Source organism: Notolabrus celidotus, chromosome 5 (genome assembly GCF_009762535.1).
Source record: "Notolabrus celidotus isolate fNotCel1 chromosome 5, fNotCel1.pri, whole genome shotgun sequence".
NCBI classification, from domain to species: domain Eukaryota; kingdom Metazoa; phylum Chordata; class Actinopteri; order Labriformes; family Labridae; genus Notolabrus; species Notolabrus celidotus.
Genome location: NC_048276.1, coordinates 23685691 through 23700800, shown reverse-complemented (window position 1 = coordinate 23700800; position 15110 = coordinate 23685691). Strand labels below are relative to the sequence as shown.

The 15110-nt window shown below is 37.1% G+C and overlaps 2 protein-coding genes across 2 annotated transcripts; both read left to right on the top strand.

The window, feature by feature from the left end:
* Positions 1 to 445: 445 nt before the first annotated feature.
* On the top strand, positions 446 to 6731 carry LOC117813345 (F-box only protein 50-like). Its single transcript, XM_034684510.1, has 6 exons — positions 446 to 699; positions 1542 to 1625; positions 1713 to 1809; positions 4601 to 4696; positions 5643 to 5781; positions 6310 to 6731. The coding sequence occupies exons 1-6, from the start codon at positions 564 to 566 to the stop codon at positions 6466 to 6468; spliced, it is 711 nt and encodes a 236-aa protein (XP_034540401.1). The 5' UTR covers positions 446 to 563; the 3' UTR covers positions 6469 to 6731.
* Positions 6732 to 7820: 1089 nt separating this feature from the next.
* LOC117812890 (F-box only protein 50-like) lies at positions 7821 to 14940 on the top strand. Its single transcript, XM_034683880.1, has 6 exons — positions 7821 to 8189; positions 9465 to 9536; positions 9618 to 9720; positions 10231 to 10326; positions 11922 to 12057; positions 12893 to 14940. The coding sequence occupies exons 1-6, from the start codon at positions 8006 to 8008 to the stop codon at positions 13049 to 13051; spliced, it is 750 nt and encodes a 249-aa protein (XP_034539771.1). The 5' UTR covers positions 7821 to 8005; the 3' UTR covers positions 13052 to 14940.
* Positions 14941 to 15110: the final 170 nt, after the last annotated feature.

The window sequence follows — 15110 nt, the reverse complement described above, 5'->3', positions numbered from 1 at the left end:
AAATGTAAAATTTAAAACCATTTCCACAAATCATGACTATCCTGCTTCTAAAACAAGGTAAGGGATAATGGATAGTGAGTGAATGGTTCTGCGAAATAGAATACCTTCAGGTGAGGGTCATCTCACCCAATATGGACTCTTTTTCACATAATACTTCTTGATCTCAATCCTGGTTAAATAAAAAACATGGAAACAGAAAAAGAAATAGCTGCTTTAACTGAAAAAAAAAAAAACATCTCTTTTCCCCTGGTGAAACTTTCTTTTTCCCAACCAGTTGCAGAAATTGAAATAGATTAATAAAGAGAGAGTTTGAAACATTGTAACTTTTTTTGAAAAAAAAAAAAAAAGGATTAATATAATTTTTATTTCTTATTTGGCCCTTTAGGCTTCCGTACCAACCCACCTTGCTCGGACACACTATGAATGTACTGTGACTTTAAGAGCACAGGGGGAGAGGCACACTGCTCTGCTCACACTACAGCCGGGTGTGGCGCACACAGTGTAGTGAAACGAAAGTCCACACGTTTGTCTGTATCAGTGTGAGTTCAGTGTTTGATTGCATCATGGCTGAGTGGAAGAAGAAATGTGAGGTGGAGTGGGGCCTGCAGGGAGCTCCGATGCCGGACGGTCTGGACTGGAAGTCCACGTATGAAGCCAAACCGCTGGGGAGGAACTTACTGAAGAACCCCTCACCTCACGGTAAAAACACTGACAGGAACACGATCAAATGCTGCTCATAGGGGGGAGCAGAGTTTAACAGGACAGATCCTAAGTGGGTGTAGAGTTTGGTACATATGTTACAGTTAATTTAAGCTCATATTTAAGGTGCTTTTTCTGAGGTCTTTAAAGTGTTTTCCTGAAAATCTCGCCATGATTTTAGAACTTCCTTTTGCTTTTTTATGCACATAATTGAGCAACTTTGTAAGTGTATTGCAAGACCATGCAACAGCCAACTGTTACATAAATCCCACTGTCTTACCCCAGTGATATAGGTTGTAACTCTCAGTAGGGTTTTTATTTATCATTATAGCCTCCACAATCAATTTAGACTTGTCTACTTCAATAGCTACACGCTGTGTGGCTGTAATAGCAACTGTATTATGGCCAAATTCAACATTTAATATTACAATTTTTTTTTGCAAATGGCTGTCTTTAGCCTAAATGTATATTTTTTAAGCACAGCACTCAACAAATAATAAGCCATCGAAATATTTGCCGTTTTGTTATGGAAAAGGACATTGTGATGATAATAATAATAATAATAATAATAATAATAATAATAATAATAATAATACATTATGAATTAAAGTCTAGTTCTTCAGTCATACCGAACACAACAACAGTGTGGGTCAATGGATTTCCCAAGCCAGGTGGAGATGGGAGATTTCTTAGCTGCTGACTTGTACTTAAAGTTTGATATTCTCACAGAGACACACCCTGCAATCCTGTCAGAAAGATTGATAATTCAGCTTATCGGGATTGCAGAGGATTTATTAGGAGTGGCTTTACTTACAGGTGTCCCTTTGTGTGTATTTCCTCAGGCGTGAGTAAGGACGAGCCTGAATCAGATGAATCTGCTATGGATCAAAGGCCAATGCGAGGACCTATCCGATTTGCTCCTGAAGGTGAGAGATAGGAATGACAGCTAATGAACCCAACGGAAACAAATGCAGTTTTGTAAAGATTGTGTGAATGTTTCTTTTGATCTGGAGGTGACTTCATTGGCTGGACCACCAGTACAGAAACCATCCCTGAAGACAGAAGTGGCATCCCAGAGGGTGTTGTTATCTGTTCATCGAGTCGGTACAGGTAAGTGTTCCAGATATTCACCATACAGGTGGTCACTCAATATCACCTACAGACATGCAGCTCCCTTGTTAAAATGTCCAACTTTTTAACAAAAAGAAACCAGTTTTGGTCATGTTGCTAAATGCTTTATTGTTCTAAAAGGGCATACCAAGCCTGTGCCCACTATTTTCATATTAAATGTCGGTCATCCACTGCTGGCCCTCCCATCCGAGATGGTGAGAGCAAGCTGCTGGACAAGAGAAAAATCTACAGTGTGCAAATACATATTTCAGTATTGCCACCGTATGACGTATGAAAATAAAGTAATATTAATAAATTAACTTATTAATTTAGCTGTAACTCATAGTTTCTGTCTATAATTAAAAAATGTACAAACCTCACAGTGCCACCATCTGGCAACATATATTTACTCCTTCTGTATAATCACCTGCCGTACTATATGTTTCCTCGAGTCCCACTCAACCTTCATCAGGTGCATCCTAGGGCCTTCACCACACCCTCTTACTGAACTCATACATCTACACCTAACCTGTTGACATGAAGAAGCATTGTTCCTTTGAAAAAAAAAGCTTATTTTTTCAGGAGCTTAAAATTCCTGAAGCCTACAGTCGCCTGTGTTTCTTGCACATGGACAATACTTGGGTGACGCCTAGGTTTAGTTACGGCCTCCAAGTGTTGCTGACCATTTATGCATTTTTCATATCTTAGCTGTTCTAACAAGTCCATAAACAAAACCAAAGTAAATCCAGTTAGTCATATGAAACTACATATACCGTAAGTCCTCACAAACAAATATATTTATTTATAGTTTTTCATACTATATTTGTTTGCTTTTACTGCAGAAGGTACCAGATGTTTATCTCGAGCAGGCTTGTACTAGTATTGTAAATTACGAGAGAGAGGTTGACTTCTTCATCCAAGCTGTACTCTCATTTTTCGGCCCTGCATGACTGAATCATTTGTATGACGGCTTCACTCTGTCACTTGATGACTGTGCCATTCAGTGCAGGGACAGAGTTAAAAATCTTGGTGTTGTGTTTGATAGAACTTTTTATTTTGGTCTTCACATTAAAGAGGTGACAAGAGTGTCCTTTTTTTCACCTAAGAAATATTGCTAAGATTAGATCAATCCTGTCTTTCAGGGATGCTGAGACTCTTATACATGCATTTATTTCAACATGGTTGGATGATTGTAATGTTCTTGTGTCGGGTCTACCCAAGAAGAGTTTGCGAGGTCTGCAGATGGTGCAGAATGCAGGCCTTCTCATTCCGTGCTCTCACTCTATGGAACAGTCTCCCTGTCGACATTCGGTTGGCATGTTCAGTTGATGTATTTAAGGCAAAGCTGAAGACCCACCTGTTTACTGTTGTTTATGGCTGATGTTTCTTATGATGTGTTGTGTCTTTGTTATTTGTTTTTAGGCTTTGTAAAGCACTTTGATCGAAAGCGCTCTATAAATAAAATTATTATTATTATTGTTATTATATATCGGCTCAAATTTAAAAAGTTTAGCTATAATTATGGAATTGGTGGGCTTTTGTATGATGCCTATACCTACAAAGAAGCCTCTTGGACCTATAATGTAAACCCCCCAGGGAGTCTGCTGTTTTAAAATTATGGTGAGAAAACAGCTAAAACTAGCTATTTTCAGGGTTCTTCATGGATTGAATTCCCAAAGAAGTTGGATATACTCCACTTCAGATTTGGTGTAAAGCTAAATTTCTACAGCTCATGTACAACACTCAAAGGGTGTGGCATATCAAGACTTGAGGTCTCGACATGAAACAGGAACTTGCTGTATCTCAAACATACAAGGTTCAAACTACCTCAAACTTGACATGTTTGATAACAGTTCCCATACAAACATACCTGCATGCCAAAATGCATTACTTCCACTTATTCATGGGTGAAAGTAAGCTTTGAATGACAGATTTTAGTTGGTAATCAATGAATTCACAGTGTTAAGAACTTGGTTAAGGGAGTTGCACTTCTGTACACTTTTCTAGAATTTAGGACACTCAAAGCGCGCTAACACTACATGTCACATTCATCCATTCAAACACTAATGGCAGAGTTTGCTACACTAAGTGCCCATCAATACTACTTAATCCCACTCACACACATTCACTGATGGAGATGTCACTCGAAGCTGTGTTAAATACTCAAAGCTCAATTTGGGGTTCAGTGTGTTGCCCATGGACACATTTGACATTTAAAGGAGAACGACTACCACTGAGCCACAGCTGCCCCACTGCATGCTCTCACTTAACTCATCATCTAGTCATCATAGTCTCATTTAGGTCTCACATTTGGATAAATGGTAAACTGGTAAAGATAAAAAAAAAAGATGCAGTCATTTTTAGATTCATATTCATTTTTAAACAACAAAGTACTAAAGATGTAACTTCAAAGAGTTCAGTACTTAACATTTGTTGGAACAAGCCTGATTTGTAATTAAATCTGTCATTTCTCTTGGCATGCTCTCCACCACTCTTTCACATCAATTGGGCGTTGGCTGTTTGTGAAGTTATAGCACCCTGACCACAAACATTAAAACAGATTAGTTTTGTTTGATAGCTAGTCAGGTAATCAGAACCTCATTAAGTAGAATGAGGTGTTCCTGTGTTTAAATTCAACAGACACTGTTTCTTTCATGCATGTAGAAACACCTAATTTAAAGAAAACATTATGAGTGGTCTCTTCTTTATCCCGCAGCTGTATATTTTAATTATGTAAAGATAATGCTTAAGTGTTTAATGTGAAATCTTGTGTCTGCTCTCTTTGTACTAGCTGGTTCTCCTTGGTGCAGGTTGTGGACCTGAAGGCGGAGGGACTGTGGGATGAGCTGCTGGATAAGTTTCAACCTGAAATAGTCATCCAGGACTGGTGAGTTAATGAGCACCTCCTGCTGCCTCCTGCCTTTATAACAGACTGTGTGTGATGACTCATCAAGGTTGTCTTATCAGCTTTGTTTGCACACAGCGCTGTGCACAGAACACTTCTCACAGTCCTCTTATTTATATGTGCATCAGGCAGGTTTGGCTAATAAAATATTTAATCAGTTTGGGTGCTGACAGGTGTCTGGCTTTGAGCTTGAGAAGAAAATAGTCTCAACCGAAAAGCCCATAAATAATCTCCAACTTATGTTTGGTTACATCATGCTTTCTCAGCTTTGGTCTACTTTAAGGTGGTAGAACCTAAAAACTGATGATGATAAATTAAGATTATATTGTCAGTTATATTATATTTTCAATGAGCTTTAAGTAAGAGGTTATTAAGGGAAATCTTATGACCTTGTGTTTGTTTTATTTAATATTTTCTTTAAGAAGGCGCAGTGTTCATTGAATAACATGAGCACTGAGGTTCATTATGTAAAGTATGCAGGCTCATTTTATTACATTAATACTGAGCTGAGCTGCTTTGGTCTTAATAAAGGAACTCCCAGACTTACTTACTTAATACTGATTTATAAATAATTTAGAGAAGTAAATAAATGTATTTTCTTATTTCTACTTATCTGTGTTTCTCATTCTCCCTTAAATTAAACCAAACTACACAGTTTGAAATGACTGACCTGTTCATTAAAGAGTTGATTTTTCTTTAGCATTCAAATTTCTGCCATTTGTAAACTCACATAGTCCTTCATCATGTGAAAAACATCCTGTGAAATTGCAAAACTGCATTTGATAGCAATATCGTATGTACGTCGCTTTGGATAAAAGCGTCTGCTAAATGGCACTGTAACATTGTAACATTGTAGCAATGCTTTGGCTCTTGATTTTGTTTGCTTTGACACAAAATCTTCTGATTATTATCGGTAATTTTTTCCCAGGTATCAGGACAGCCAGCTTCAGGAGCAGGTCTACGAGCTGCACGTGAAGTTACTTGGTGCAGATAAAAGCAAGGTGATCTCAGAGCGATCCATCCTGCCCACTGAAGACCGTAACGCTGAGTCAAAAACCTGGAAGGAGGTGAGTCCTCACAGGTACAGGTGTACAGATGCCTGCCGTGTAAACGAAGCCAAGTTCAAGGCTTTCACTTACTTTAGACTGGAAGAAGTTGAAACAAGGCAAAGCTAATTTAGTTACCTAATACTTCTTAGAAAATATGTTCAAATTAATTAGTTTTACAATGATTATGATTGAAATAATTGAGGTAATACTGAGGCAAAAACATTTCCATTAGCATTATATTGATTAACATTGTGGCAAAAATGGTAGTTTACGTTAGCTTGGTTAATTGGGAGGCTGGGTCCTCCAATGTCTCTCTTTTGAAAGTGTCTTGTGCACTTACTTGGGAGGGAGATTTCTGTTTTATGGCTTAAAACTTTGGATCTCTCTATCTTTTAATACCAGAACAGCAAATTTTCTTTTCTGTTCTTATTCTAAGCCTGTTTGTTCACGCATGGGCTGCATATTTACATGTTCAAATGGTGCTTAAAAGTGTTGAGTCAAGTTGAGTTGCAGTTTTTGGCTGTGTATGTCTCTGTTGGTCTGCAGGTGTCACACGTGTTCTCCGGTTATGGACCTGGGGTGAGATATGTCCACTTCCAGCACCGTCTGAAGAACATGTCCATGGATGGGATGGTGCGCGGGTTCTACGAAACGAAGTCCAGTGACAGCTCGGTGATCGTCAAACCAACCAAAACCAGCTCCTAATCCTGCTTAGAACTGCAGAGCAGATATACAGCTTACACATTCAATATAACCAGCGTTATCAACACTTAATGCCTTTAAACCAGCTATCCTTTGCTTTGTTTTAGTGCACTGATGAAAATTACAAACCGTGCCTTCATCTGTGTTTTTATATGCTGCTTTTATACATTTTGTTATCCTGATTGAACGGATTTTGCACTTCTTTAAATTTAATTTCTAAAGATCTATATGGTGGTTTGTGCAATAAATAAACTTTTAAATTCTCATTTCCTAATTTATTTAAATGCCTGTTAACTTTCATGCACTTTCTGTTTCTTTTTAAAGTGCTATTTTTGGGATAGTGGATAGTGTAGGAAACTATAGGAGAGAGTGGAGGAATGACATGCGGGAAAGAGGCTGCAGGCTGGATTTAAGCCCAGGCCACCCACTGCATGGGTGCGATACTTAACCATTAGGCCAAGTTTTCATGCCCCCCACACCCTTTTCATGCACTTTCATTCACTACCATAGACTTTATATAGATTTTTTTAATGTACAGTCTATGTTCACTACACACAGAAAGTACAATAGTAACTATTTTGCTAGTTAACCCTAAAGTTAATGTAACTCAGTAAACAGGAGGTTTACTGATACACAGCAGTTACTGCTCTGACTTGTCTTCTTTTCTAGGAAGCTATACGGGAAAAAAATCGACCTTCTTAGTCTTATAATATTATGCAGAGTCAGACATTTATGTGCTTGAACTTTCATTTAAAATCCATAATCTTGATACCAATTCATCCTCTGTACGCATATAGACTGTTGTAATTAATATTGTACCGTCAGGGGTTCTGCAGCACTGACTATACTATACTTTAATAAAGGAGAAATATAAGTCAGGTAAGGCTCTGAAATACAAGTCAAAGAAATTTCATCTGGCCTGCTTTATTATTTTACATCATAGGAGTTTCACCGTCCAGGGATGAAACCTAAAATCAGTATTTGGAGGAGGGCAGAAAATGATTTCCTATCAAAACATAATAATGAAGGTGTGTCTCTGATTTAAAAGACTTCCATAATGGCTGCTCTCTTATCTAATCTCTTATCACTTCTCTGATTTCCCTCCTCTCTCCTGATCCTCTGTCCTCTGAGCAGCATTAAGGACTTTGTAATGATACTTAGCATTGCAAGTCCGTAAGTACTTCTGGTACAACCAAGGACCAAGAGAACTTCAGTTAAGGGCTTTGGGATCTGGGGACTCACACACACACACACACCAACCATCAAATGCTGTATTGGTCTCACTGCAGTTGCAAAGACATAATAACTATTTCTGTAGTAGACCAGTGGATGTCCTTCCAGCGTCAGTAAAGCAGATGTTGTAGGCTGTGGAAGCTCTTGTTTCAGAGGTTGTTTGTTTCGTCATAGCAGTTTTTTTCTCTGGGCTTCATAACAATCCGCCTCTCCGGACTCAAACATACTGATATTTTTAAGAGCACAGGGAGACACACACTGCTCTAACACTAGAGCCGGCCGGGTGTGACACTGACTCAGTGGTAAAATGAAACTCCACACACTCTTCTGGATCAGTGTGATTACTCTGTTTGTTTGCACCATGTGTGCCTCTGAGTGGAAGAAGAAATGTGAGGAGGAATGGGGCCTGCAGGGAGCTCTGATGCCCGACAATCTGGACTGGGAGTCAGTGTATGAAGCCAGAAATTTACTGAAGAATCCTTCACCTCACGGTAAGTAAACTCTGACAACAAATGCTGTTTATCTGTTTATTTCTTATCCAGAGACAGTCTTAAACTGTGTCACAGAGCAGAGGAAGGTGCAGAGCTCAGCAGCCCTGGTCCAGAGTGGGTATTGAATTATGTACAGATGTGACTGTTCATTACAGTTCACATTTTACCATACATCATTTATGCTTTTTAAATGGTTCATAAGTTCATAAGCTTTCAAACCCAAGACCGTTTAAAGTGTTTTACTAAAAATCTACCCAGGATTGCTTAAATTCCTGTTTGTTTTTTTCTGCACATGATTGAGCAACATCTGCATACTTTTGGGAAGTCTGGTGGAAGAATACACCCTGCTGTTGCAAAATATTAACCTTTCTCCTTTTCTTGGTTTGGTTTCAACACTCAGTAGGCTTTTTATACTGAAATGGAAATTACATAACGGCTGCATTTGATATCCAATGATGTTGCAATTTAAACAAAGAGTGGCAATCTATAAGTTGAATCATTTTTCTTGTTTTTTTAATTACAGTCCCCAAAAGAGAAAATATTGTAATGATTTTACGCATGTTTTGTGCAGTGTGTAGAATTTTATAAATTTTGGCAGAACAGAGTTGGTAGGAATGGAATTTAGTACTCATAAGTGTTTAAATTAGTGAATAATCACCTTAATATAAAGATTTCATTCACATTTCATTAGCACGAGCCATGCTGCAAGCTCCAGATTGTTTGCCTCTATGCACGGCTGGCTGACAGCTTAGTATACAGAGACCGTCTATAAAGTACAATACTAGGGATGAGTCAAGGGAGTCTAATCTAGGTATAAGTCATAATTTTCAAATATTGTAATAATCATTGACTTTTAAAATTTGAATTTTTCAAGCAACTATTACCTCACCTCCAATACCTTTTACCACAGCCTGGTTGTTATGTGGTACAACTACCACATGATGGCTGTAGCCCATCTGAAAACTGTTTTCTAACCACCAGTCTGTTCTATTTCCCCATTTTATACACAGGAAGTGGAAATATGCTCACAATTCTGAAATCTTGATGCTCATGTATCAACAACATGACTCCAAACTGCTAAACTAAAAGTTCAGTTCCAGTGGTCTCACTCAAACATTATTCTAAACTACAGCTTTGCAAATCTCTGTACCAAAATTGCATCCTTTTGCACACTTTGTTCATCTGTGAGTACTGGCCTTTATAATGCAACACCCTGATTACCAATCAGTCTCACTCATGTTGCACCTCTGCAAACTCAATTGTCTCTTTTCTCAGGCTTGAGTAAGGACAATCCTCCACCTAACCCTAAACACGCAAAAGAGGAACAAAGAGGACCTTCACGATATAAGCGGTGAGTGACAGGAGTGACTGCAAATAAAAACAAAGGGGAAAAAATGAAGGTTTGTGGATTGTCTGAATGTGTCTCCTAACCTTTAGGTGACTTTAACGGCTGGAACACCAGCACAGAAGATCTCCCTCTAGAAGTGATATTCAAACCCGGCGTTGCTGTCTGTGCATGGCCTGATTATGGGTAAGTGTTACAGATGTTTACCATACAGCTACTTACTGAAAAATGTCATACATCTACAATAAGTAAAATGTTTTCTCATTCTTGCCTGATTTGGGATTTTAGTTGCTCAACATTTCAGGGTCTCCTTTGTTGTATTTTTTTCATGATGCTCCAAGTGTTTTTAATGGGTGACAAGTCAGGACTGTATGCAGGAAAGTTTATCACCCAGCCTCTTCTAATACAGAGCCATGCTGTAGTAATATGTATCTGTGTAAACACAGATTGTGTTTTGAACTGTGTGCTGATAACAAGCCTGGTGGTCCCTCCTCTCTTTGAAGTGGGGGGTATCTTGTCCATGATTTACAAACTGAAAGTCAGATTTTGATACGTCAGAACGCAGGACAGTTTTCCACTTCCCCTCACTCTAACATTTGCTTAGAAGCTTTTGGACTTGTCTCTTAATATTTACTGTACGTGTATATACTTAATTTTCAAATGTTAAATGTAAAATCTTGTGTCTGCTTTTTCCAGCAGGTTCTCCCTGGAGCAGATTGTGGACCTAAAGGCAGAGGGATTATGGGACGAGCTGCTTGATGAGTTTCAGCCTGAAATAGTCATCCAGGACTGGTGGGTTGATGAGCACCTCCTGCCCTTATAACAGCCTGTGTGTGTGATAACTTAGCACTGTGGCCTTATCAGCTCTGTTTTGAGTTTTGTCTCAATTATGTATACACTACCAATCAAAAGTTTGGACACACCTTCTAATTCAATGTTATTTATTTAATTTAATCATTTTCAATATTGTAGATTAATACTGAAGACATCAAAACTATGAAATAATATGGTTTGGCCATAATATGGATTGCAACATTCTACAAATGAACTCTTGACAAGGCTCACCTGTTCATTCAAAACCATTCCTCAAGGCCTCATGAAGCTGATTGAGAGAATACCATGGTATTCTCTCAATCAGCTTCATGAGTGGGCTTCATGAGTGGGCAAAGCTGTCATCAAGGCCGAAGAGGGCTACTTTAAAGAATCTAAAATATAATTTTTTTGTTTGTTTAAACACTTTTTTTGTTAATTAAATAATTCCATATGTGTTCTTTCATAGTTTGATGTCTTCAGTATTATTCTACAATGTTGAAAATAATTGAAATAAATAAAAAACATTGAATGAGAAGGTGTTTCCAAACTTTTAAGTTTTTCTGAAAGGTGTATTTTACTTTAGCATTATATAGCGAATCCCTTTGGTTATTGACCTAATGGTTGTAATATAAAGTCTTGTATAAAAAGAGTTAGAGTTAGAAACTTCTTTACAAGTCTAGAACATATGCATAAACGATCCAAAAGTTAATCAGCACATAGAGTAGCCTACATACTGGTGAGAAGATAAATGAAAAATGTAATACAAACAAAAAAAGTTTGTTTATATCAAACTCTTTATGATATTATTTTTGATTTATCATGTATGATTTATGATTTACAAAGATACAAAGAGCCCTTTGCAGAATTTAGAAAGTTACAGCATCAAGGACAAACTTAATTTAACAGTTTGAAACCTCAAGTAGAACAAGACTTATGTTAGACAGCCATCTGCTGAGAAAGAAGAGAGATAGAGGTAGATGCAGAAATAGAGAGATGGGAAGAGACAGACGACAACAACAACAACAACAACAACAACAACAACAACAACAACAACAACAACAACAACAACAACAACAGCAGCAGCAGCAGCAGCTCATACAGACTTATGGTTACAGTATCAATAATAATGGTAACAGTGTGTGTACTATTTGTAGGTACTGCCAATTAATGGTGCTGATTTTCATATTTATTGCAGTTAAACGTCTCATATTAGCATTTATGATTATGATGTTGATGTTGATAAAGGGGTAGGAATGCTAATATCTATTAATGCAGTTGGGGTCAAACTGTTCTCAATTTAATATATTAGCGTTGTAGCAGTGACCATAAAGTTGAGAATGATATTAATACTTGCAGTGAAGCCAAACTATACATTTCTTTCCAAAATCCCAAAGTTGTTCAGAAACTATTTGGAAATGGCTGATCTGTACAAAAGTAAACTTTTTCTTCAGAGTTGGTAGCAGTCTTCTGCAGTTTGTCAAGTCATAAATATCCTGTGATCAATCTGCAAAACTTGATTTTATTCCAATACTTTGGCACCCATAGACCTCTAAATATAATCTTAATTTTTTCAGGTATGAGGAGAGGCTGGTGGATAAACACATCTACGAGCTGCATGTGAGGTTACTGTCAGAAAACAGCACAGTGATCTCAGAGCACTCTGTCCAGCCCACTGAAGACCGCAGCACTTCCTCATACACCTGGAAGGAGGTGAGTCACTGAGTTCTCACAGGTACATACAGTATGTCTGCAGTGTAGGAAGACCTCAGTTTAAAGCTATCACTGACTCTATACTGGCAGATGTTGAACCAATTCAAAGCTACTTTAATTCACTGAAACTTCTTAGAGAAGGCGGTGAAATTAATTTGTATTAAAATAGTTACATTGAAAATTTATAGTTGACACAAAATAAAGCAAAATATGACCCGAAAAGGTCACATGCCAACAAAAAGAAAATCATATGGTTGAGTTCATGTTTTTTAAAAAATGCATTCTTTATTAAAGTAGAAACATCGGCTTTGGTGTTGTATGAAATCTTCATCAGTCAGACACCGCTTACCTGAAACTAAGTTCAGGTGAGAATTATGCATCAAAATTAGCTAACCTCTATCTTACCTGCAACATCTTCTCCAAATATGTTTCCACTAATAACTGATATGTCTGACTGACATCTGAAATATATAGGCTGAATTTCACAAATTAAAAATAAAAACTTTGGACTATAAGACTTTTAGTTTGGAGTAATTTTATAGCATTAGTCAAGATATAATAATTGTGTCAAAAATAGTATTACATCATTCAACATTTTACTTGTTTTACTTCCTTTTTATTTTTTGTTTTATTTTATAACCTTCCTCTTTCTGTTTTAAACTGTTTGTAATTTGATCTTTTTTTTAGTAACTGTTCTTATTTTAAGCTTGTTTGTGGCCTCATGAAGCTCTTGGGCTTTATGTTTACATGTTAAAAAGGTGCTTAAAGATGTAGAGTAGAGTTGAGTCATATTGAGTTCAGGTATTTGACTGTGTGTGTCTCTGTTGGCCTGCAGGTGTCACACGTGTTCTCCGGTTATGGACCTGGGGTAAGATATGTCCACTTCCAGCACCGTCTGAAGAACATGAACATGGACGGGATTGTGAGGGGGTTCTACCAAACACTATTCTGTGACAGCTCAGTGATCGTCAAACCAACCAAAAGCAGCTCCTAATCCTTCTTAGAACTGCAGAGGGTATACGGCGAACACACTCAATATAACTTGCATGATCAACACTTAGGGTTTTTATATGCTGCTTTTATAAATTTTGTTACACTGATTTTGCACAAAAGGTCTATACTGGGATTTCTGCTATAATTAAACACCTGCATTCTCTGTATGTTATTTCTTTTGATAATAATGACTTATTAATTAGCACGAGGTAAGTACATTTAATTATACATCACCTTTCAAGAACAGGTGTCACAAATGAAAGATTAAAAAGTGAATAATCAAAATTAGAACAGACATTCATATAAAAAAAATTACATAACAGTAGGCTTAGATCGTACATTCTGAACAAATGAGAACAAATACTTTGTAAATGTCCACAGAGTCCACAATTCTAGTTCAAGTCTTGGAGTGACAACTCAAACACAGTCTCTTAAGTTGGAAACTGGTCCAAGGAACAACAAGCAATCGCTGATCTGAGAACTCAGAGTCCGGCGTCAGCAGCTTTTTAATGCTCCTGAGGAACTTTCTGTTGCTGTGCAATTTGGCGTCCCCCTGTGATTAAAGTGGTTTCTTTTAATTATTTGCCCTTACAGGGTTTTCTGACAAAAACTTCTCATCCTGCGTTGTTTCAATTGAAGAATGCATCACTCATCATGAATCTTTACTTTGGAAAAGGTAAAAAAAATTGTACTGCAAATTGTCTTGTCTGACACCTACCCCCATGCAGCTGTTACAGACATTACCAATAAAGATATTGTCTATCTTTTTGCTTATAGTCTTGTAGCTTTTGCGAGTCTCACTGTTAATTATGTTTAATAATTAATTATTATTATTATTTTAATTAATGTGAGTATGTTTCATAACCAGGTAAAAACAGATTTCCAGATGAGCTTTAATTTAACTGCAGAAATTCACACTTCAGAGCTTGTAAGAAAGTGAAGTGCTCTATGAATTTTTTTTTCAAGTCTAGTATTTATTAAATCAGCATGATTAAAAAATAAAAAATAACAAAATAGATTTTTCACAATCTAGCATCGCCTGTTTGATAGTTTAGACTACATAATATTTAGCTTTTGGAACAGTGAATCCAGTAGTTTTGAGTCAACCCCCTTGTAAATAGTTGATGATGAGAAAGAGGTGAAAACCAGTGGAAGGATAGAAAATAAAATAGTTTTCCCAACAAAACTTGGCTGAAATAATCACCAGTGGATGAGAGGACCGTTATTCAAATATGTCATGCAAATTTTAACAGTTACAGTTAAATTAGCATAAAATAAGATCTCTGTTCTCTCCTGAGTGCTTATCCTAATACAACTCAGTGGATGTACTACTGCAGGGGCCCTATAGTCAACTTAACCAACATTTCATGACCACAAAAGATATTTCACTGAACATCCAAAAACATTCCAAATCCTTAATGTGAAATATTTTAACATTTAATTACACATTTCTGCAAAATGTTTTTGTATTTTATGGCATATATTTGTGTTTTGTGAAATTTGTGTGTTCTGTGGTTTTAAAATGTTTGTGTGGTTGAAGCCATCGTATTCTTTCCAAAAACTGCAAACAATTGAGAGCTAAATAGAGCAAAAGGTGGCTTCAGCCCATTAACATATAATTTTAAAATGCATATTGAACCCTTGAAAGTCACCTAAATCAAATTTTTGACTGATTTGATGTGTCAGTGTGTGCGCTTGTGTGCATGTATGGCCATGTGTGTGTGTGCATGTGTGAGTGTGTGTGTGCATGTGTGTGCATGTAAAATCCTCTCAGCCTCACTCAGCCCTCTGCTTCCTGGAGTACAGAAATTGGTTTCACACAGATGTATTTAGTCCTGCTGTCCACTACAAAGGATACCGAATAAAAGTTGTGTTTTGATGGGGTTAAAATTACTGTACATTTGTGAAATCTTACTAAATTGAGGTTAAGACTCTAACATTGAAGAATCAATTTGCTTATTAGCAAGAGAAACATGATCCCTCACCTCCTTTGGTGCCATAAAATGTGAAAGTTGAGTTTGTAGCCATTTAGAAAAAAAAGTTAATGTGATCTGTTGGCT

Coding starts and splice junctions, on each gene's coding strand:
- LOC117812890 (XM_034683880.1), top strand. CDS start 8,006: ATGAAACTCCACACACTCTTCTGGATCAGTGTGATTACTCTGTTTGTT. Junction 9,721..10,230: donor TGTGCATGGCCTGATTATGG/GTAAGTGTTACA, acceptor TGCTTTTTCCAG/CAGGTTCTCCCTGGAGCAGA. Junction 10,327..11,921: donor GAAATAGTCATCCAGGACTG/GTGGGTTGATGA, acceptor TAATTTTTTCAG/GTATGAGGAGAGGCTGGTGG.
- LOC117813345 (XM_034684510.1), top strand. CDS start 564: ATGGCTGAGTGGAAGAAGAAATGTGAGGTGGAGTGGGGCCTGCAGGGA. Junction 1,810..4,600: donor TGTTCATCGAGTCGGTACAG/GTAAGTGTTCCA, acceptor TCTTTGTACTAG/CTGGTTCTCCTTGGTGCAGG. Junction 5,782..6,309: donor AGTCAAAAACCTGGAAGGAG/GTGAGTCCTCAC, acceptor GTTGGTCTGCAG/GTGTCACACGTGTTCTCCGG.